This window comes from Nerophis lumbriciformis, linkage group LG25 (assembly GCF_033978685.3).
Source record: "Nerophis lumbriciformis linkage group LG25, RoL_Nlum_v2.1, whole genome shotgun sequence".
In the NCBI taxonomy this organism is placed as follows: Eukaryota; Metazoa; Chordata; class Actinopteri; order Syngnathiformes; family Syngnathidae; genus Nerophis; species Nerophis lumbriciformis.
In genome coordinates, this window is record NC_084572.2 from 25,429,303 (window position 1) to 25,454,153 (window position 24,851).

Genomic DNA, 24,851 nt, shown 5'->3' on the forward strand with positions numbered 1-24,851 from the left:
CCCGCCACCCAACGGAGGAAACTAAATACGGCTGCTTGTACCCATGATCTTGTCCTTTCGGTCAGAACCCAAAGCTCATGACTGTAGGTGAGGATAGGGATGCAGATCGACCGGTAAATTGAGAGCTTTGCCTTCCGGCTCAGCTCTTTCTTCACTACGATCAGATCAAAACAGGTTTCGCACCACTGCAGATGCTGCACTTATCCACCTTTTGATCTCACGATCCACTCTTCCCTCTTTAATGGGTTGCTTGAACTCCTCCCCAACCTGGAGATGGCACTCCACCCTTTTACGGGCAAGAACCATGGACTTGGACTTGGAAGGGCTGATTTTCATCCTAGTCGCTTCACACTCAGCCGCAAACCGACCCAGTAAGAGCTGAAGATCCTGGCCAGATGAGGCTAGCAGAACTACGTCATACGCAAAAAGCAGACACCTAAATCTGCAGCCACCAAACCGGATCCCCTCAACGCCCTGACTCCGCCTAGAAATTCTGTCCATAAAAGTTGGAAACAGAACCGGTTACAAAGTGCAGCCCAAAGTTCCGGCAAAGCGGATCGAGCTCTGACACCGATCATACAGGGTGCGGACCACCATAATCAGGCGGTCCGATACCCCATACTCTCTGAGCACTCTCCACAGGACTTCCCGAAGGACACGGTCGAATGCACATGTAGACTGGTTGGGCAAACTCCCATGCTCCCTAAAGGATCCTGCCGAGAGTATAGAGTTGATCCACAGTTCCACGACCAGGACGAAAAACCACACTGCTCCTCCCGAATCCGTGGTTAGACTATTCGGCGTAGCCTCCTCTCCAGTACACCTGAATAGACCTTACCAGGAAAGCTGAGGACTGTGATCCCACAATAGCTGGAACACACCCTCCGGTTCTCTTTTTTAAATAGAGGCACAACCATCCCAGTCTGCCAATCCAGAGGCACCGCCTCCGATGTCCACACAACGCTGCAGAGTCTTGTCAAACACGACAGCCCCACAGCATTTAGAGCCTTAAGGAACTCCTGGCGGCTCTCATCCACCCCCGGGGCCCTGCCACCGAGAAGCTTCTTAACTACCTCGGCAACCTCAGCCCCAGAAATAGGATAGCCCACCAGAGAGTCCCCAGGCACTGCTTCTTTATTGGAAGACGTGTAGTTGGGATTGAGGAGGTCTTCGAAGTATTCTTTCCACCGATCCACAACATCCCCAGTCGACATCCACAGCACACCGTCCCCACTATACATGGTGTTGACAGTGCACTGCTACCCTCTCCTGAGGCGGCGGATGGTGGTCCAGAATCGCTTTGAAGCCGTCCGGAAGTCTTTCTCCATAGCTTCTCCGAACTCCTCCCCTTAAGTGTTTTTGCCTCTGCAATCGCCAAAGCCGCTCATTGCTTGGCCTGTTGGTATCTGTCCGCGGCCTCCGGAGTCCCATAAGCCAAAAGCACCCGATAGGGCAGCCATGGCCGAGTGACGGCAGCTTGACGCCATCCCCAGCGGGTTCTGGGATTACCGCCAAGCCACAGCTCCAGTCCACTTGAACTCAAGTCCAGCGCCTCCTACTTAACATCATTCTATGTAAGAGTAATAGAAAAATATGTTTTCAGCACCTGCCCGCAAATATATTCAGAAAATCACAATGTGCATTTTTTGGGGGTTGTTTATACCCAGAGTTGCTCAAGGGAAACAAGCCTGCAGGAGAAGGAACAAAGTTGGCCTTGTTTTCCTCTGCCGTGCAGGAACAAGGCTGCTCCAGGCGGTGTTGCACCAAGACAACTTTTTAAAATAACAACCAAAATATGTTTTTTTCAAAAAGGCATGTTGTCGTGGGTGTGCAGCAATGAGTCGCCAGGGACTGGCACCAGTCAAATGTCAAAAAAAGTCTCACCTGTGCCACACGCCTTGTATTTGCTGCTGTGTCCGTGCAGCAGCAGGGTGAAGACCAGGATGAGGATGAGGATGAGTCCCACCAGGGCCATGACCAACAGGAACCACCACTCCTCGTAGAACGGACGCTCTGACAGCGCTGAAAGGGAGAAGATGTCAGAATAGAAACATGTCCAATCAAAGATGCACTCACGTTCACACAGCGTGCATCGTAAAGCATCCTCTTTTTCATACCGCATCTTTGTTGTTTGTTGGCTTCCTCTGATAAATCCTCATTTTTATCAAGCAAAAAAAAGCTCAATTACCATAAACATGAATTATTACTATTAGAGTTTCCCCCTGTGAATAAGGCATGAATCTCCATGACAAGGATGTTGGTTCCCTATGCAAATGTACAATTTTGTGTAGAGCAGCTGCATCAAGCCACCACTGGGTGGCAGCAGACTCAAGTAATTAATTTTAATTCTATTCTCATCAAATCAAATGGATCACCGTGGTAATGTTTATTAGCCTGGTGTGTGTGTGTGTGTGTGTGTGTGTGTGTGTATGTGTGTGTGTGTGTGTGGTGCGTTTACCAGCGAGTGCAGCAGAGGGTGTGCTCGGCTGTCCAAAACCAAAGCGGTTGACAGCGATGACCCGGAACTCGTAGCTGATCCCGGGTCGCAGGCGCTCCAGCGGCACCGACACGGACCTGGTGCTGGGAGACAGGAGTCGGATAAAGGAGTCCCACACGCCCTCATCTGCGCAGAAAAAGGGAGACATATGTAAAAATGTTGCAATGAAGTTGTACTTTTAATGAGTCCCAGAACTCCCCAGAGACCTGACATATATTATTGTGGTAATATTTAACAATAGTGCAAGCTATCGGCACAAATCTTAGAAAACACTTTGATTACTTTGTCGCGTGGAATGTTACATTTCATCAAGAGGAATTAGTTACACAGACACACAATGGTAAGTATGAAAACACCTTATTGGAATAGACTTATGCAGCTTTTAAATTGAAGTCAACTTTTTGGCGACACAGTGGTCAAAATTAAGCTCATGGTGCAGTAATTTGAATGTTCTGGACACATTTGTTACTGGATACTTTCTAATACGCTTCTGCCTTGGAGACTCTTTAAGTGTACGTAATATGCAACTATAATTATTTGATACTTGTTTATATTGGCAATTGTGCTGTTTTAGACTGAAATATTGTTAAATTAAGGACACTTACGACGTAAGTCCAGCTTCTGTGCTAAGCTGTTGTGTAGCTGCTAGCCCCTTGTAGTATATAGCATAACATGTTTACATTTTGTAAATTACTTCACTTAGTTTGGAGATTTTACATGCAAGCCATTATCACCGAATACTTGTTTTTGTGCTGATATCAGATGGATATCAGTATCGGATAGGGACATCCCTATAATAAATACTTGTTAGTAAGATAACCAGATTAAGAATACACCAACAAAAACAAAAATTACACAACCTAGGAAAAATGTCCCCCCCCCCCCTGACTTTTGACATTGAAATAATGCGCATTTTTGAAAAATGTAAGCATGCATATTAACGAGGTGTTTATCTATGAAGAATATAATTTTGGGATTGAGATTGTTTGGCCTTAGTCAGTAGTCTATTCAGTGTCATTGGAACTGAAATAGTGAAGATGTTGACTCCGCAATGAAGCGATTACTGTTACTGGTAATTTTACAATCCATAAAAAAGATATTATAATTTCAATCAGTATCATTGCACTAGTCATGAAATCATTCGCCACTCTGGTTTGGGGGACTTCATCACAATCTCATTAAGTAATTAGGTTGAGGTAATTAGCACAGTAAGCGCAGATGTGGTAAAAAAAAAGACCTAACCTGAGGGACGAGACTCGATCACATATCCACTCACTGGCGCCGCGCCGCTGTCACCCTCTGACCAGTGGATGGTGAGGGCAGAGGACGCCTTGGTGATGGCGATGTCCATGGGTGGCTCAGGAGCACCTTCAGGGACACACACACTTTTTTTTTTATTACAGTACGTTGCTATTCTGTAACCATAACTGTGTCAGAAAGGGGCATGGTGCACATTAGTTATGCAAAACAGCTGTTCGGAAAATGTGATTTGTAGTCCTTAATGTGAATGAGGTTTTGGATTGTTTGACTTAATCAAATACAATAAACTGTTGAGGGCGGTAAAGTGACAGACTAATATGAATAATGTACATTTTTCATGAGAAACGGTCCTTTGTTAGTACAAAGGAGAGCCTGAAAAAAACTAATATTTTTAGCAAAAAAAGTTCCATGTAAAATGTATTTTTTCTTTCACTTTTTTTGATTTATTTCATTTTAATCTGCGCTATATGTCATTTTTATCATCTGATTCAAACTATCAAGATGTTTGGCTCATTCATCATGACACCCAGACAACCAGTTTTTAAAATCTTCCCAAAATATCCAGATTACCAGGTTTTCAATTAAAAATAAAAAAAATAAAAAAATAAAAAAGTTCAATTTTTTAAATATATTTTTTTATGATTTTAGCGTACATTTTTTAATGAATCTAATGTTTTCATCTTAACATAAAATGGTGGTAAATTACGATAAAAACATAAAAGTGACAAAAAAAACAATCTCGTATAAACGACAATAAAAACATAAAATAATAACACTGAACAAAAATCTTTTAAAACATTAACATTCAAACAAAAAATTTAAATAAACAAATAAAACAAAAATATATTTGGTGAAGAAAATGTAAACTTGTAATAAAAACAGGAAATATTATTCTAACCAAAAAATGCTATTGGAACTCAAAATTAATGATGCTAAAGCCTTAAATTGGCAACCCAAATAAACAATTATGTTAAAACATAAAATGACAAAACGAAAAAATACACCACAAAAGCAAAATTGCACTTAAACTAAAATTATGATAAATACATACATTTGCAATCAATACAAAAAACTAAATATGCCAAATCATAAAATGCTATTTAAGCTTAAAAATTGTGATAAGAACGTAAAGCATCACTTTATATAAAACGATAACAATAAAAAACTGTATTTACAACAACAAAAAACCCCACTTAAAACATAAAATGTTGCGCAAGCCCAAAAAGTAACTCTTAGACAAAGTTTTATTTAAACAAATTTGGCGATGAAAACTTAAACTTGTGTGAAAAGCTTAAATTATTAATCAATAAAAAAAATATGGCGAAAACAGAAAATATATTTAAAACCAGCTAAAAAAAACAATGAATGTGCCAAATCATAATTCAAACTTTTAAAATGGAAGTAATACAGAGTTTACTTTCATTATCTCTAATTGATTCCTGCTTACCTTGCACGGCCTCTGCAGTGAGGTTAGCAAATATCGGGGGTCCGTAGCTGACGGTGAGCGCTTGAACACTGAACATGTAGGTGGCTCCTTTGACCAGGTCTCGAACCTTCAGCCAGCGCTGCCAGCTGCCTTTCACGTCCACCGTCACCACTTTGCTCACGCCTGCTCTCACAAGCGCATGCGTGTGTCACATGTTGGCCATTTTGCACTGTATGTGCCTACAAAAAGCGCGTGTGTACCTTGCACGGGAGCGGTGGGCTGGTAGATGACCCGGTAGCCCTCCAGTTGGCCGTTAGGGGTTAAGGGAGCCCCCCAGGACACATTGGCACTTCCCCCTGTCACCTCAGAGAAGGACAGGTTGCTGGGCTGGCTGGGAGCTGCAGACAAGATGACTATTTACAGAGAAGTTCAACAAAAGAAAAAAAAGAGCACAGAAACAATTTTGGCGTCCCCTACCAGACGGGAGTGTCTGTGCACCACGAGGGTCGCTGGGTGGGCCGTCCCCGGCCGTGTTGAAGGCGGTCAGTGTGACCAGGTAAGAAGTGTAGCTGCTCAGGTTCTTCAGGTGCACGTGAGTGTCGGGCACAAAAATCACCTTCACCTTCTCAGTCTGGTTCTGTCTGTTCTTCTGCCAGTAGTGGACCTGCAAGACCACAGAACGCCGTAAACAACCGGGACTCTTCCACGGCCCATTTGGCGCCACCTCATCAGCCCTTGTCAGCCGTTCACAGTGTTTACTTCTTCTTCTCTGGTCCTGAACACCCACTCATTAATTCTGCTCAAATCAATGCGTGACACGCTGTTTAACGAGCATTGAAACAGGGCAAACACTAAGGTAGGTAGAGGGCGTACAACTTTTGTGGAGTCCACATCCAGCTCCAACTTTACCCTGGAACTTAATTAAATAATAAACTTAAACAAAAGTGGCGATTCCTGCTGATAAAATGTAATTACTAGAGATGTTCGATAATGGCTATTTTGCCGATATCCGATATTGTCCAACTCTTAATTACCGATTCCGATATCAACCGATACCGATATATACAGTCGTGGAATTAACACATTATTATGCCTAATTTTGTTGTGATGCCCCGCTGGATGCATTAAACAATGTAACAACGTTTTCCAAAATAAATCAACTCAAGTTATGGGAAAAAATGTCAACATGGCACTGCCATATTTATTATTGAAGTCACAAAATGCATTATTTTTTTAAACATGCATCAAAACAGCAGCTTGGAATTTGGGACATTCTCTTCCTGAGAGAGCATGAGGAGGTTGAGGTGGGGGGGATTAGCGGGGGGTGTATATTGTAGCGTCCCGGAAGAGTTAGTGCTGCAAGGGGTTCTGGGTATTTGTTCTGTTGTGTTACGGTGTGGATGTTCTCCCAAAATGTGTTTGTCATTCTTGTTTGGTGTGGGTTCACAGTGTGCCGCATATTTGTAACAGTGTTAAAGTTGTTTATACGGCCACCCTCAGTGTGACCTGTATGGCTGTTGACCAAGTATGCTTGCATTCACTTGTGTGTGTGAAAAGCCGTAGATATTATGTGATTGGGCCGGCACGCAAAGGCAGTGCCTTTAAGGTTTATTGGCGCTCTGTACTTCTCCCTACGTCCGTGTACCACTCCGTACAGCGCCGTGTTAACAAGTCATAAATTTTACTTTTTGAAAACGATACCGATAATTTCCGATATTACATTTTAAAGCATTTATCGGCTGATAATATCGGCAGTCCGATATTATCGGACATCCCTAGTACCGTATTTTTCGGAGTATAAGTCGCACCGGAGTATAAGTCGCACGTGCCCAAAATGCATACTAAAGAAGGAAAAAAACATATATAAGTCGCACTGGAGCCCTGCCAAACTATGAAAAAAACTGCGACTTGTAGTCCGAAAAATACGGTAATTACACATCTTATCATTTATTAAAGTTGTCAAGTATGACTAACCCACAAACACTGACTTCCAAAACATGAGTAAACTGAGCGGCAGTTTCGACAATTCATGCAAAATTCAACCAATCCCTGCAAATTGTGCTCACATTTTTGTCTGTTGTCATCAATTCCGCCAAATGAATTTGTGCAATAACAGCACAGTGCATAGCTAAACTGGCTGGCATCCATTACAAAACATTAACAATCCCACGCAATCAATGACTCGCTCAGCTGGCAAAGCCCCCTAGTGGTCAAATGGGGATACATGTCTCAACATCCATCCATCCATTTTCTACCGCTTGTCCTTTTTGGGGTCGCGGGGGGTGCTGGAGCCTATCTCAGCTGCATTCGGACGGAAGGCGGTGTACACCCTGGACAAGTCGCCATGTCATCGCAGGGCCAACACAGATAGACTCACATCATTCATACATTAAAGTACCAGTAGAGTGGAAAAACAAGTTGCCTCTATATTGACGCTATTATCATATGTATATATGATTTATGACACCTAAAGACTTACAAAGTTTGCCTATAAATAGATATGATCAAAATAGTATTAATCTTACGGAGATTACCGAGCCATTTTGAGAGATAATGAGCAAGCCAATCATGTGATTTGTGACATAGCATTTGGAACCACAGATCGCTTCCCCATCAACAACAAAAATCAAGCAGACTTTGTGAGAGCCAACGATTACTTTGAGAAAAATGATGATCCAGGATATTATATTTTTGAGGCTGAACACAACGAGGATAAGTTTTAGAAGCCGAGTGCTAAAGGAATGCAGCTTTATTGAAACACTATACTAGCATCAGCCGCATTGCTAGGTGCTAAACATACAACTAACCATAATAAAACAATGTACAATTTTCACTCTCGCTGGGATGCAGACCGACAGGACGCTCACATAGTTCAGTTTAGAAGAAGAATACATCACAACCCTCACAAAGTGTTAAAAATGTAGCAGCAACTAGCATCTATTTTGACATCTCGGGGGATGTAAAAGTCGACCAGCCTGTCAGACCATGGCCACATTTGTCTACTACCAGGTGAGAGATGCATGAATTATAATCTAGAATTTACTTTTACCAAGTTTGAGATGAAGCAGAAGCAGCCGTTGTCTTAGTTTGTCAACAATAGCAGCGTAAGCTGGCATTAGCTCACTGCTATCAATGCGCCGCTTAAATAGGCCGTCTGCGTTGGCGCTTATAATAACAATATTGCTCATATTTGGTTAATTTTCAGGTCACGACATGTAAATGGAGTATTGTTAGCACTTTCTGGGTGTTTTTAAAGAGAGTATAATGAGCGCAACAGAGGACCCTCAATCTGTTGACTCAATTGTTAGCTATTTATTTACGATTTTGAATGCATAAAAAAAGCCAATTTCTTGTCTTACATAAGGATGTTTAATGATAAACAGCACATCTCTTTCCAATATTTGCGTATTTCCAGTATGACTGATCTGATAACATGGTCAGAGTGCAGAAGCGTTACTACAGTGACGTGGAATCTACGGAAATTGCCGAAGATATTCGGAACAAAATATTCAAAATGGCTGACTGAATTTGTGGCATTTTGTGATGTTTAGACAGTATTTTCACACACTTTGTGGATTGTAAATACAGTTGGATATGGTTTACAATGAAACACAATTAAGCATATAAAGTCAACTTGTTTTTCCACTCTACTGGTACTTTAAAGGGGAACGTCACTTATTTTGGAATTGTGAATTTTTCGTTCACAATCCCAATGTAAGACAAGAACGCATGATTTTATTTTTTTTATGTCGTAAAATATGGCAAGTACGAGGTGGCTAACAATGGAACTAATAGGAGTACATTATAACGCCCTCTAAAAAACAGGTAAAAACCACCAAGTCTTGACCTGGATATTAACTAAGTATTAGCAATATATTGTAGTTATTATAAGCACTACTACTACTTTCAGCTCTCTAATGCTGCTATATTGACATACTGAGCTGCTACATCGCCTCTGAGTTGGTAAAAGTTCATTCCAGATTATAAATCATGCCTCTCACCTGGATAGTACAATGTCGTGGACATAAATCAATAAATTGGTCAACTTTGACATTCAACTTACACTCGGAGATGGCGAGAACGACAAGAAAAGATGATTGTTTGCGCCCACCTTTAAACCTGCGTGAGGATTATGTTTAATCCTTCATCTAGTAAAATATGAACATCCCATCAGTTGGCATCCCAGTGAGAGCAGACATTGTACAGTAAGTGATTGTTTGATTAATTTCGTAGTTTGTATTTCTTGTTTGGTGCTGAGCTGTACTGCTACTTGCTGGATCTGATTAGCATACACCTTCTAAAACTTGTAGCTCATCCTTATTTTCAGCCTCAAAAATATAAGGTTCTGGATCTTCATTTGTCCCAAAGTAGTCTTTGTTGTCTCTCATGAAGTCTGCCATGATTAGTAGTAGTTGTGATGCGTCTGTGAAATAATATGTCACTTTATGCTTAAAATGAGCAAAATACGTAAATATTAAATGTTATTATAAATGTGCCTGGAGGTTTTTAGAGCGCTTTATAGGCATAATAGAGTGACTCTATACCTCTATTGTTAGCTTACTTTTGCTAAAATGTATTTACGAGTTGAAATGCATAAAAAAAGAACAGCATATGTATTCTTGTTTCATATAAGGACTGTAAATACTAGGCAAAATCCCCCAAAAAGTGCAGTTTTCCTTTGAGTACTTACATTATTTAATGTGATGGCACATGTTACAGTGCAACAAACACACAAATAGCAACTTCCTGTAAGCAAGCTAAAGTGTATCTGAGCATTTCCTTGGTAACTCAACAATGTCAAAATATAAAATTTTTACATAAAATTTTACATTTATAGACACTACATTGCTATATGATGCCTTGGAACATAAATGAATTGTTAAGATGGACACACACTTTTCAAGCGTAAAACATACACAGAGAAGCCTTGGTGGTGTTTCATTCAATAATTAATTAGTACAGTCATTTAATAATACATTCGGAGTATGTGCTTTTAATGCCATTTAGTGTCTACTTTTGTGTCAGCATAAAACAAGTAAAACATCAATACAGTACTTTTTGTCAATTTTTTGTTGTGCTTTTTTAGGTTAAGGTTACAAGGAACACTTAAAATAAAGATAAAAAATACAGAAAAGTCACAAATTGATTCAATTGAGTTGCGAAAAAATGAGCCTAAAAACGTCGCATTTTGAGACAACTGCATTTTATGCCGCATTAGTCTCAAAAAAAGTCCAAAAAGTCCTGGAAGGATTGACCATTTACGTGACATGCAGCATATAAGGCTGAGTACCGAACTCTGTACTTTTTTGGCACAGACTGAATCCAAAGGTGCCGTTTCTTCGCACTTCGGCACAGGGCAAACAATACAGCGGCACTGAGAGCGGACTTAGCCATACTACCTCTAGGGACTGTTGCAATTTTTAATATCAACAAAGAAACTGACTAAAAGACACCCCATCGTAAGTAAATTAGGGCTCCTTTTTCCAAAAATGTTCTAGCTTGATGCTAATATAAATTGGCTTTGCTATTATCATGCTACTGATTTGCACTAGCAATTTTTCGTAGCGATTTCAACCATACTTGTCAACCCTCCCGAATTTTCCGGGAGACTTCCGAATTTCAGTGCCTCTCCCGAAAATCTCTCGGGACAACCATTCTCCCGAATTTATCCCGATTTCCAGCCGGACATAAGGCACGCCCCCTCCAGGTCCGTGCGGACCTGAGTGAGGACAGCCTGTCGTCACGTCCACTTGGCCAACCAAAAAGTAACCACAGAACACTATACCGGAAAGTGTTCTGTGGTTACTTTTTGGTTGGCCAACGGTTTACGTTGTATTGCGCACCCTGACGGCAAGTGTGGGAGTCGGTTCTGAAGTATGAAGTAAAGAGACGTAACTTCGTCACCTCGCCTGATTATTGACTCCAACCCAGAATATTACACTGCTGTGCTACTGGCTGCAAAGCATTGCACTTTCAAATACAACAATGAGTAGAGAGGAGTGTTATGTGTGTATACGTGTAAATCAATGAACACTGAAATTCAAGTATTTATTTTATTTATATGTATATATATATATATAATAAAATACATATATATATATAGCTATAGGTTGATTGGCAACACTAAATTGGCCCTAGTGTGTGGATGTGAGTGTGAATGTTGTCTGTCTATCTGTGTTGGCCCTGCGATGAGGTGGCGACTTGTCCAGGGTGTACCCCGCCTTCCGCCCGATTGTAGCTGAGATAGGCTCCAGCGCCCCCCGCGACCCCGAAGGGAATAAGCGGTAGAAAATGGATGGATGGATATATATAGCTAGAATTCACTGAAAGTCAAGTATTTATTTTATTTATATATATATATATATATATATATATATATATATATATATATATATATATATATATATATATATATATATAAGAAATACTTGAATTTCTGTGAATTCTAGCTATAAATATACTCCCCCCCCACCCCCCATTAATATAATGGATATATAATTAATATATTTGGATAATTCGAGTATGTGAAAAGTTTCACTCCTAGCTTGTTGACTTCTGTGACGCCCCTCTTAAAGTTTTGTAATCAATCAGAAATATCGAGAAGCTAAAATACGCCAAAGATGCATAAGTGTGCAGAGAGTGTTTTACATTTTTTCCATCATGCACTTCAATGTTTTTAAAAGTGTGTACTTTTTTTCTGGTGTTTGGATGTTTTTCACAATATCCACAATGTTCATTGAGCAGGTTGTTTTATGTGTGACCAAGTGTGTTGACCTTTATGTCAGTTGCATTTTTTTTTTTTGCACCGTGACTAGGGAAGGTTGTTTGGATTGTGTCATATAAGTAAATGCTGTGCTACTATTTCAAAGTACTTTCAAAGTTCATTGATCTGACTTAACCATATTGTCCACAAGATGGCAGCAAATATGTAGCATGCAGAGACCGCCTGGTATTTAAGATTAATTTGAAAGCGCTCTGCGGTGCGATGCTTTGCTGAACTCATGGCTGGGCCAAATTGAAGAGGCAGTCGGGCCGTAGTTTGGACACCAGTGGTCTAAAGCGAATGTAAAGCTCTTATTCAGTATTTTGGTGAAATATTCTTTCTGTAGGTCTTTTGGTTTTAGAAACTGATGACAGCATCATTGTTGTTGCTGGCTTGAAAAAGATGGAAACTCTTACACATGCGAGTCAATATCTTGAATAAAGCAGGCTAGATGGAATAATTAACGGGACAATATAAGTGAGCAGAAGGTACGCTTTTTAACTTACTTGCACTAATAGGCCTGTAAAATGCATCCATTCAAAGAGCTTGTCTCACAGCCACAACACTGCGAGTGCAGCTTCATTTTCTTCTAAGCCCCACACGCTGATGGATCCCCGCTGCGTGGAAAGGAAATAAATGAATCTGCTAATGCCCGAAACGAACGCTGCCTGACATGGGAAGTGCCTGGAAAGTCGTCGTACTATCTGATTCACACTAATTGCAACAACAGTGCTGGCTGAGCCTCGTGCATTATAAATGATTTTTTTTTTTTTTAAATGTACCATATCTTGTGTTCACTGGAGCTTCCAAAGGGAGAAAAGAGCCAAAGCAGATGTGACAGTACTTTTCACTTAGTTGTTCGTTTATTTTTAGCTTAAGCTGCACATGCTAATTCAATAAAAAAAGACATACTGTAAGTCATAATGCACGTGAGCACCTATTATGTTCGACATGAAGTGGAACCTCTAAAGTCAAATGCTCTAAACCCAAATTTTAACATAAATATGCCGTGTTGAGTTTGAACCAGCCAGCATGTGTTTTGCTTGCTTTCTGGCTTTTTTGCAACACAGCCTGGTTTGTTGAGAGAAGTAAAGGAAAAGTGAAGAAGAAAAGTAGTAATATGTATCATTACCCGCTAAATTGTAGAATCATTCTTTTAGCATCTATTTATAGAGGTCAACTTATTTTTACACCTGTATACTGGGCCCCTGGCTAAAATGAGGCCCTAAGTAGATTTTTATTTTCTCCATTAAAACATTTTTTTTCACAGTTTTTTAATTATGTGAAATGATTTTTATACTTTTTTTTAAATCCAACTTGTATCTAATTTGATATATGTTTTGCACTAAAACAAATCCATGGGAAAGAAAATGTCCAATAATTTATTTAAAAAACACATTTTCAAACATTCCTGACACTGCGCACCACGGGGGACTTGGGATGGGTACCGAATTCTGTACTTTTGTAGGTACCAACCGTCGGTGCTAACGGGTACCGATTCACGTGAAATCAAACAGTGCCATATTCCGACACCTTTGGTGCACGTGAGGTCACGTCCGGTTGCAGGCTCAAGCATTTGGCGGGGAAACAAGCAGTCACGCACTCAGAGCGGACTCGGCCGGACTGCCTCTAAGCAGAGGTGGGACCAAGTCATTGTTTTGCAAGTCACAAGTAAGTCTCAAGTCTTTGCCCTCAAGTCCGAGTCAAGTCCCGAGTCAAGACAGGCAAGCCCCGAGTTAAGTCCAAAGTCAAGACTGGAAAGTCTCAAGTCAAGTCCTAAGTCCTGCATTTTGAGTTTCGAGTCCTTTCAAGTCCTTTTAACCACAGACTAATATATTAACACAGATTGTGTATGCTTTTCAAATGCTGTATTTATTTATTAAAACAAGTGCATTTTAAATTGCAGGAAAGAAAATTGTGCTGACATTGCACTTTATAATAGCACTACTAACCAGTCATTTTAAACATTAACTCATTCCTTTACAGAACAAACACATTGAAAAATAAAGTGCAAATGTACTTATTTGTACAAAAGTGTTAACATTGAAAAAACATGACATATACGTGAACATAACAAAAAAGTTGTACTTTTTATATGTCAGGGCCCTATGCTGCATTGCATTTGCAAAAGACCAAATTAGCCAAGAGTCTGTCAGTCATTTGTGCACGATGGGGGCGTAGTATGATGCCACCATGGCTGAAAACTCGCTCCACTGGAGCACTGGAGGCAGGCACTGCCAAGACTCTCATGGCCACTCGGAACAGTGAAGGAAGAGTCTTCATGTTCAATGCCCAGAACAAAAGGGGGAGAGAGTTGTTTTGGGTTGGTGCACTACTTGTAAGTGTATCTTGTGTTTTGTATGTTGATTTAATTAAAAAAAAAAAAAAAAAAAAAAATTATTTCTTGTGCGGCCCGATACCAATCGATCCACGGACCAGTACTGGGCCGCGGCCCGGTGGTTGGGGACCACTGAGGTAAACAACCAACAGTATGTCAGAAAGCTAGCTAAAACGGTACACATATTCATAATATAGTATACATTTTAACTGACCTTTATTTTACTATTTTTGTCTTTTTTTAGGTGGCTAAAATACGCGGTGCTGCTGACCGCCGTCTAACGTTACGTGTGATATATTGACTAACGTAACCCTGCTTAAAAAAAATCACTGAACAAAAAGTATGAATAAGGTAGTGAACTGCAACAGATTCCCGTGTTTGCAATAACGTTATAACGTTAGCAGTGAGTTTACAGCCTCACTGATTTAACTACACAGCAAATAAAAGTCACGTTACTTAGCCAATAAACGTTATCTTACATTCAAAACTTACCGTTCTTTGTGCAACTTCAAATGCCGAACGAAGTTGGAAGTTGTTGCCTCTCCATCAGTAATTTTCGAACCGCATGTGTTGCATATTGCAAACCGTTTTGTGTTGACCACCTCGTAATTTTTATACCCAAACAAAATTATTTTAGGTATCATTTTTTGTTCACTGGCGTGTGGTTTGGACATGTCTTCTTCGTTGGTTGTCCTGCAATTTGATTGGATGAATGCTGTGTGATGAAAACAAAGTAGATCTAATTTGATTGGCTGTTGTACTGAGACCACACCAGCTGACACACGCAACGCTGATAGACAAGTACACAATGAAAAATACGGAGCGCTCCCGAATAACTTTTTCATCTTTGGGTTTTGGGGAAAGTAGCAAGTCATGTCAAGTCATGTCAATTCAAAAGGCTCAAGTCCAAGTGAAGTCACAAGTCATTGATGTTAAAGTCTAAGTCGAGTTGCAAGTCTTTTTACATTTTGTCAAGTCGAGTCTAAAGTCATCAAATTCATGACTCGAGTCTGACTCGAGTCCAAGTCATGTGACTCGAGTCCACACCTCTGCCTCTAAGTAATGTTACAATTTTCCATGCTAACAAAGCAAGAAAAAGGCACTCAAAAGTACAGTCAGGCTCCACTTTTCAAGATATTTTCCATTGGATTTGCTACTGATTAGCATTAGCGATTTTACATGGCAATTTAAACACCTCCAAATTTGGTAATGAAACTACAACTAAAGTGCACGTTACAATCAAATAGCTGGTGTGTAATAAATACAGTATTTACATTATAAACACTAAGTCTGGCGCAACAAAAGACATGATTGGCACATTCAACTTAATGGCAAAGACTACTTCCTGGCTAAGGCAACACGCCGTATCTATACACTAAGCCCCATCTAATATCTTGGAATTGCTATATACTATATAACACAGTACAGTACAGTGCTTGCAAATGAGACACAAACTTGTAAGAAAACAGAATAATAACTGGACAGCACAGTTCAGTGTTAAATGCTAAATATATTTAAAAAATTAGATAAAAAAAAAAAAAAATCATGTAACATTTATTAACACATTTGAACGCAAACAAAAGTACCAAAAATTGGTACCGTTTGAATATCGGTTTCGATTCCCAGGTACCGGGAATTGGAACCGTATTAGTTTAAAACGTGCCATTATATTCATATCAGTGACGAACCAGGAAGGGGCTAGGAAAACGTGTGCGTTAAAATTTCATATGAATCGCCCATTTATTAATTGACTTTTTAGGCAAAACAGGCCCCACACGGATCGCGAAGCAGACAAGAATGTACTTTTTAATTAAGGTTTTATGATGGCGACAGTTTGACCCTGGGACAGATGATTTCTGTTCTCATTATTGCGATAAGAACAGTTGTACTACAATCTGAACAAACCAGTGTGTGTTGCGTTTGGCCTCAGGAACTTTCTCTGCACTACAAAATACACAGCAAGAAGAAAAAATGTATGGTAGAGGAACAGTTTTGTAAACGTGTCACCAAGACATGGTGGGTCATCACAATGAACATCACACGGTGTTGTGTGTTAACAACAAAGAGTTGCAGAGATGCTAATGTGTTTCTCATTGTGTAATGCACAAGCACTTTTGATACAGCACAAACATGACTTGTATTGTAAAGGAACCAAATGTGTGTTAGACCAGAAAAGTGCATGCTATTAAAGCTACAGTGCATTTGCAAACATGGAGGTAGCCCCTTAGGAGAAGCACTTGAGGGCAGCACTGTACCACAGGTCTCCTAGTAGCGAGGGTCTTATACGTTTGAGGGTGATCCAACAATAAACTTAGCCATCAACATATTTGCAATAATAACACAGTAAAATGTTGCATTCTCTTTTTTTTATAAATGTTTTCAAATAGAATACAGGGACACCTCTTATGATAACAACAATAACAACAATAATAATAATAATAATAATAATAATAATAATAATGGATTAGATTTTATATAGCACTTTCCAGTGAGATCTGAGAACCCATCATTTATTTACTCCATGGTGAATATAAGAAAATAAAATACCGTACTTTAATCAAGTGATTCTATAGCGTACCACTAGTTAAAACTTGCGTACCATTATCGTTTTAATACAAAACCAATATATAGAGATATAATATTAAGAATTTAGTTATATATGAAAAAAATATATATATACATTAAACAATATAATAAATATTTATTTTATATTATTAATATATGATTATACAACTCTGCTATACAGTAATCCCTTGTTTATCGCTGTAAATTGGTTCCAGGCCTGTCCACCGTAAATGAAAGTCCCCTGAGTAGAAATAATAATTATGAACAAAATATTTTCATACCTAGAGAATAAAAATCTGTTCACTGCCTTTTGAATATTTTTTTTTATATTATGAGAACCCTCTAGACATGAACTAACACCCACATAGTCACCTTTACACTCATTTATTTAACATGGTAACGCTGCCTGAGGCTGAGCCAATCAGTGGTGACGATGCCGTATATTGATATTGATGTTTTTTGTTTATTTAGCCATTTTTATGAACAGAAATGCTTAATTGAAGCTAACAATTTGCGGAATATACCAAAAGAAACATCAGCGATTAAAAGAAGCCGCAAACTTCAAAGCGAGACGTGGCAAGAGACGACTGTATATAGAATATATATTTTATTTAATCTAAAAAATAGGCGACACCACTCTGGATGTTAGGTGCAAATTGTTACTGTGTTATCAAACAGCAGTGTATTGTTATTATTATTATTATTATTATTATTACAATAAGATTATTCCAGTAAATTCTGGACTATAAGCGTTATACATTTTTCCCTACGCTTTGAACCCTTCGGCTTATAAAACAGTGCAGCTAATTTATGGATTTTTCATCGCTGACGGCCACAATGTTTTGTGTTCAACAAATAGTTTTCATCAAACACAAGCAGAGACATTGAAAAAGTGTGTTATTGTTTCTGCTATGGCGCCAACTTTTGGACGGGTTCGCTCGGGGACGGCGTGGCGCAGTTGGGAGAGTGACCGTGCCAGCAACCTGAGGGTTCCTGGTTCAATACCCACCTTCTACCATCCTTGTCACGTCCGTTTTGTCCTTGAGCAAGACACTTCACCCTTGCTCCTGATGGGTCGTGGTTAGGGTCTTGCATGGCAGCTCCCGCCATCAGTGTGTGAATGGGTGAATGTGGAAATAGTGTCAAAGCGCTTTGAGTACTTTGAAGGTAGAAAAGCGCTATACAAGTATAACCCATCATTTACCATTTCTTTTTGTTTTAGTGCTTTAAACCGGAAGTACAAGTGCCATTCCATCTTCTAGTCATCCGTAGGGTTTTTACTTGTATGGATTCTTCATCACTCCAAGCCAAGTTTGAAAGTTTTACAATGAAGCCATCCCACATGTGGTGTCTGTAGGAGTGTTTTCATACTTATTTGTACTTGCTATCATAATGTAATGAAGCTAGCGTCGTTAGCATTAGCTAATATGTAAACATTTTTTTACGAGAGTCTGTGTTAGTATTTATAACTTATAATGGCATTCTTTTTGTATTGTTTCAGTTTCATTGCTGTTTAGCTGATTGGAGAGCTAGCTTCCGCAGCTTGTAGATCCATGACAATGACTTCTGTTTTATTTGTTTAGCCGTTTTACTGCCGTGTTACAGGCACCGTTTGGAGACAATTAAGGTATGTAAATAAACATTTACAAAATATCACTGTGCAAATAAATAATTTCACAATGTAAAGATCTGCAGCTTATAGTCCAGCTAATGAATGAAAAATATTGTTTTTCTTCAAAAATGTTGTGGGTGTGTCTAATATACCAACGCACTCTATATTCAAGAAAATACTGTATATTTTTTGCCTACCCTTTTTTAGTAAAAACAGTTAGCAGTAGCTAAATTGTTGTGTTGATGGCATTACGGCCCCTTTATTGTCCAAGAAACCAAAACACTAGAAACCTTATTCTTTGTCCCAGCCAATCGGCAAAACAAGATAATAACAGTAATAACAAATAATTACTAACCAATTTTCCATTCTAAATCAGCTTCAATGCTTTGTCATGGTTGGGGAAAAAAAATCATTGATTTGTTCTAATGACGTCTTTGTTGATGAGCACATCATCTTGTTGGCATTTAGTGAAGGATTTCTCCCCAGCGAGCTGAAGTGGTATTACCTTTTCCATCAACGTGTTTAACAAGACCACCTGGGCATTGCAGTTAGTTTCACTAAAAAAACACACCTATAAAGAAACGCAGCATGTGTGCTACCTGCGGTCCGAAAGACTATTAGCACAAATCCACAGCAATAAATTCATTAAACATTCATCTTTTGCTCCACGTCTCGCTTCCTAATCTGCTTAACCTCCTTCCTGTGTCCGTCCGTCTCTGGCACTCTAAATGTATTCCCTGATCCTCTGGTCTAATCAGGATTCTACGGGGACAACGTGCTCGTCTCATTCCTTCACTCTGCAAATATTACGTTCCCTTCTTTCTTCTCTATTCCACCTCTGCTCTCCTGCAAGAAATCAATGAGTCTAAAGCGGGACAGATAACCTTGTGTTTGAAGTACGATGAGCAAAGACGGCGGGTTGAGTAGTGATACGGAAACCATTAAAGTCTATCTGGGGTCTTCTTCTAACTTAATTCTCTTCCCCTTCTGCAGGACACTTGAAGGTGCAGCAGAGCGACAGCCACACGAAGCAATGCCATGTGCAAATATCATAACTGCTATGTGTGTGTGTGTGTGTGTGTGTGTGTGTGTTCTTGTATGGCTACCCTTCTTAAGACATTAATAAGGAAAAGTAAAAAAACGGTGAACAAGTTTGTACCGAAATCATGGTCCCAATACGAAAAACCATTGCATCTAATAGAGAGCCAAATACTATAGTCTGTGAACATTGCTCCAAAGTCAGGATTTTTTGTTGATTTAATGTGCATACAAAAAGTAAACATTGACAGGTGCAAAGGCAGCAATATATGATAAAACAAGACGGCAGCTAAAAAAGGACTTCCCTATTCATCCCCGAAAAAAACCCGCCAGGTGAACAGCTGATTTTACGACTTCCGGTGCTGACGTAAGACAACCTGCGTCCCATATGTTACCAAAGGATGAACAAATACACTACGGTACTAAGACTATAGTGGCCATTAACAGTTAGCTTCTACAGCTGGGTTGCCCAAAGTGCGGCACAGGGGCCATCGGTGGTCCGTGACTCGTTTGTCATCGGCCTTAAGCACATTACAAGAAACAAAAAATAGAGATCTCATTTGCACCCCTGGTGGTGAAATCTATCAAAATTAGGTAGGTCCCAAAAAGGAGGGATTTTTCCAAATTGACTGTGTGTAGGTTTTAAAAGTGCTCCCCCTCTGGTCAACATATGAAAAAACAAGTATGTGTAAAAATTTGAAGTGCTCCCCCACTGGCCAACATATGTAATAATAAGTGTGTGTAAGAAATTGAAATGTGCCCCCTTTGGCCACAATTGATTAAAAAAATTAAATATGTATATAGAAACATACTGTAATAACAAAGTAAATAAAGAAGATTACAAACATATATATATATTTTTTTACTAAAAGTTTACCTTTTTATATTTGCATAGTATGTATATATTATTAATGTTGTAAATACAAATCTTTATATATCTAGAAAGGGCGGTCCTAAAGAGGTAAGCATTTTTCTGAGGTCTCAAGAAGGTAACAAATACAAGAATGAGTATGAGTGTGTGTGTGTGTGAGTGTGTGTGCGTGTGTGTGTGTGTGTGTGTGTGTGTGTGTGCGGGTGCGTGCGCTTCACCTTATATCCTTGGAGGAGTCCATTCTGGGTCTCCAAAGGGGGCGTGTCCCAGCTCACTTCCAGGCAGGAGGGCGATGCAGCTGACACTCTGATAGACTGGGGGGCCACTGATGGAGCTGGAAAACAATACAAAATGGAAGATTTTTAGTCTCTCTGGTCCCGATACGATGATGGCTTCATAAGCTTTGGTCCGATTCCCACCCGTTTATCAATGGCGTAAATATGTCAACATTATGTACCTTCCAACTCTGGGCTTTTTTCTTTTTTTTTTCAACGTCGCTAGCAAATTTTATGAGTTGCAGGTTGGGGTTTTGGGGGCTTGTGTTTTAACATGTGGTTGCTCATTTGGCCTTGCTTTTTTGTACCCACAATAAAGTAAAATATGAGCGTGCCGGGAGGTAGTTTGGCATTTCTGATTATCGTGCCCCCGGTTGGCTTGGTACGCCCCACAAAACCTGCACGCCAATGAGGCATGTGCAACTACGCCAGAGCCCAGACTGACAGAAAAAGAAGACAAAACACAGGCAGTATTAGTGGCAGTAAGTGCTTCATTAAACTAAAATTTACTATGTACTGTATATACACATACAAATATTTCCATATACATATATATGTTTCCATATATACAGTTGCGATCAAAAGTTTACATACACTAGTGAAGAACCTACTCAGTGGCCTAGTGGTTAGAGTGTCCGCCCTGAGATCGCGGACCGGTAGGTTTTGAGTTCAAACCCCGGCCGAGTCATACCAAAGACTATAAAAATGGGACCCATTACCTCCCTGCTTGGCACTCAGCATCAAGGGTTGGAATTGGGGGTTAAATCACCAAAAATGATTCCCGGGCGCGGCCACCGCTGCTGCTCACTGCTCCCCTCACCTCCCAGGGGGTGATCAAGGGTGATGGGTCAAATGAAGAGAATAATTTCGCCACACCTAGCTTGTGTGTGACAATCACTGGTACTGTAACTTTAACTTAACATAATGTCATGGCTGTCGTGAGCTTTCAATAATTTCTACAACTCTTATCTTTTTGTGATAGAGTGATTGGAGCACATACTTGTTGGTCACAAAAAACATTCATGATGTTTGGTTCTTTTATGAATTTATTATGGGTCTACTGAAAATGTGACCAAATCTGCTGGGTCAAAAGTATACATACAGCAATGTTAATATTTGGTTACATGTCCCTTGGCAAGTTTCACTGCAATAAGGCGCTTTTGGTAGCCATCCACAAGCTTCTGGTTGAATTTTTGACCACTCCTCTTGACAAAGTTGGTGCAGTTCAGCTAAATGTGTCGGTTTTCTGACATGGACTTGTTTCTTCAGCATTGTCCACACGTTTAAGTCAGGACTTTGGGAAGGCCATTCAAAAACCTTAATTCTAGCCTGATTTAGCCATTCCTTTACCACTTTTGACATGTGTTTGGGGTCATTGTCCTGTTGGAACACCCAACTGCGCCTAAGACCCAACCTCCGGGCTGATGATTTTAGGTTGTCCTGAAGAATTTGGAGGTAATCCTCCTTTTCATTGTCTCATTTAAAGCACCAGTTCCATTGGCAGCAAAACAGGCCCAGAGCATAATACTACCACCACCATGCTTCACGGTGGGCATGGTGTTCCTGGGATTAAAGGCCTCACCTTTTCTCCTCCAAACATATTGCTGGGTATTGTGGCCAAAAAGTCTCCTCCAAACATATTGCTGGGTATTGTGGCCAAACAGCTCAATTTTTGTTTCATCTGACATCACATGGACAAAGATAAGACCTTCTGGAGGAAAGTTCTGTGGTCAGATAACATATTTTTACATATTTTTACAGCATATATTGCATCTGCTCATCTCGCTTATGGATGATCGGTACCGGAATTGGCAGCATAAAACCCCTAAACGAACCATTTGAGGTTAAAAAAGGTCATAGTTAAGTCTCATATTCATAGAAAAACACAGCAAACATGTCCAAATTAGAAATTATTTTTCACAGCAGCACAACTGCAATGCACAAGCACTTAAAAAGGCATCAAGGGCGATTCTCCGGGATGGCGGAGTAAGTAAAGCAACTCTTTAAGTCATTTATTTTTGTATCCCCCACCGAACAACATCCATTTAAAGTTTATAAATACATCGTTTTTTAGAGGTTCCATTTTATGCTGACTATCGCTTCACTTCCGTTGTCATTGTCACAAAATATCGCAAAAAGATCGTATTGGAAGGTGCTCTCTATTCTGAGTCATGCCCCATTCGCCACTTTAGTTCAAGTATGAAGCTGTTGGAGGAGCTGCTATTGTTTTTATGTCGCAATGTTATAACTATAAAACTCAAGGACTGATCTACCGTGTTCGTTATTGGCAGCGTGGTCAGTGAGCTAGCAATAAATAAATATGATGATATTGTGGAGGGATTGAAGGATGGTTGTGAATGGATTGGCTGGGGGGCAAAAAAGAGAGCAGTTGAGCCAAAATGTCGCAAAGCATAAAGTACAGAAAAAAAAGCACACATTGGGAAAAGTGTACCTTCCCCATGTATCAACTCATGATTGCCTCTCACCACAGACTAAAGTACCTTAGAATTCTGGCAATTCTCTCACAATCTCACACCAGGATGCATTTTCATTCAGGAACAGTTGTGCTTTTTTTTTTTTTGTCGGGTTGAGAAGGCCACACATATCACAGACTGTGGAACGAGAGGTGAGGATAAGTAGGCCTGCAGGGTGATGATGAAATGTGGAGATATGGCCTTTTCTGTCTGTGCTGCAAGAGCACGGCTCATCATGCATGTGTGGTCACGGTGCAGTCAAAGGGTTCAGCCCCAGGGTGAGACTTGTACCAGTTAATATACAGTTTATAGCTCCTCTTTATACACTTCATAAGGCTCAAATGTTACTCTGAACATTGCCTATAGGCCCCTTGCACTAACTCTCATTGCATGTAAGAAGTTCAAACCACGTTGAACACTTGAATAGCATCGTTTCTTGTCTCTGCTTCCTAAAATCAGAATTTACCATGAAATATAGTCATTTAAATACTTCAGAAATGTTATATATGTTTTACTCCTCATCCTAAACGTAGTCAAACACTTTAGTTGTGTCCTCACTAGCTGTGTTTTCACCCAGTCCCGTTACGCTCACACATTAATGGAATATTCTACAAGTCACATGGTTCACATGAAGCTGCATCATTCTGATCCTTTGCAGCACACAGGAAAGTTTGTTGGGTTTTTTTCTGTATAATCAATATTTTAGCAACTCCTCTAACCTTAATTATTTGTTGGATGTTATTTTGTAATACAAAACTCAAAACCAGTGAAGTTGGCACGTTGTGTAATTCGTAAATAAAAACAGAATACAATGATTTTCAAATCCTTTTCAACTTATATTCAATTGAACAGACTGCAAAGACAAGATATTTAATGTTCGAACTGAGAAACATAATTTTTTTTTGCAAATAATCATTAACTTAGAACTTAAAGGCAGCAACACATTGCAAAAAAGTTGGCACAGGAGCATTTTTACCACTGTGTTACATGGCCTTTCCTTTTAAACATTTGGGAACTGAGGAGAGCAATTTTTTAAACTTTTCAGGTGGAATTATTTCCCATTCTTGCTTGACGTACAGCTTAAGTTGTTCAACAGTCCGGGTTCTCCGTTGTGGTATTGTAGGCTTCATATTGCGCCACACATTTTCAATGGGATACAGGTCTGGACTACAGGCAGGCCAGTCTCGTACCCACACTCTTTTACTACGAAGTCACGCTGTTGTAACACGTGGCTTGGCAATGTCTTGCTGAAATAAGCAGGGGCGTCCATGATAACAATGCTTGGATGTCAACATATGTTGCTCCATGTTGCATAGGAGAGTTTTAACTTGCACTTATAGATGTACGTAGCAACCAACTGTAGTTACTGACAGTGGTTTTCTGAAGTGTTCCTGAGCCCATGTGGTGATATCCTTTACACACTGATGTCGGTTTTTGATGCAGTACATTTCTCCAGATTCTCTGAACCATTTGATGATATTACAGACCGTAGATGGTGAAATCCCTAAATTCCTTGCAAGAGCTGGTTGAGAAAGGTTGTTCCTAAACTGTTCGACAATTTGCTTTCGCATTTGTTCACAAAGTGGTGACCCTTGTCCCATCCTTGTTTGTGAATGACTGAGCATTTCATGAAAGCTGCTTTTATACCCAATCGCAGCACCCGCCTGTTCCCAATGAGCCTGTTCACCTGTGGGATGTTCCAAATAAGTGTTTGATGAGCATTCCTCAACTT

At 39.9% G+C, this 24,851-nt stretch overlaps 1 protein-coding gene across 7 annotated transcripts in view; it reads right to left on the minus strand.

Annotated features, from left to right (window-relative positions):
- The window catches only part of LOC133621737 (protein sidekick-1-like), a 782,002-nt gene that overhangs the window by 5,670 nt on the left and 751,481 nt on the right, over window positions 1-24,851 (minus strand). For all 7 annotated transcript variants that reach the window (XM_061984042.1, XM_061984041.1, XM_061984043.2 and 4 more), the window contains 7 exons: window positions 20,589-20,704; window positions 5,661-5,847; window positions 5,444-5,581; window positions 5,205-5,366; window positions 3,740-3,865; window positions 2,459-2,623; window positions 1,885-2,022 (listed from right to left, as the gene is read on the minus strand). In XM_061984042.1, the coding sequence (XP_061840026.1) occupies window positions 1,885-2,022; window positions 2,459-2,623; window positions 3,740-3,865; window positions 5,205-5,366; window positions 5,444-5,581; window positions 5,661-5,847; window positions 20,589-20,704 (1,032 nt within the window). The remainder of the gene's footprint in view (window positions 1-1,884; window positions 2,023-2,458; window positions 2,624-3,739; window positions 3,866-5,204; window positions 5,367-5,443; window positions 5,582-5,660; window positions 5,848-20,588; window positions 20,705-24,851) is intronic.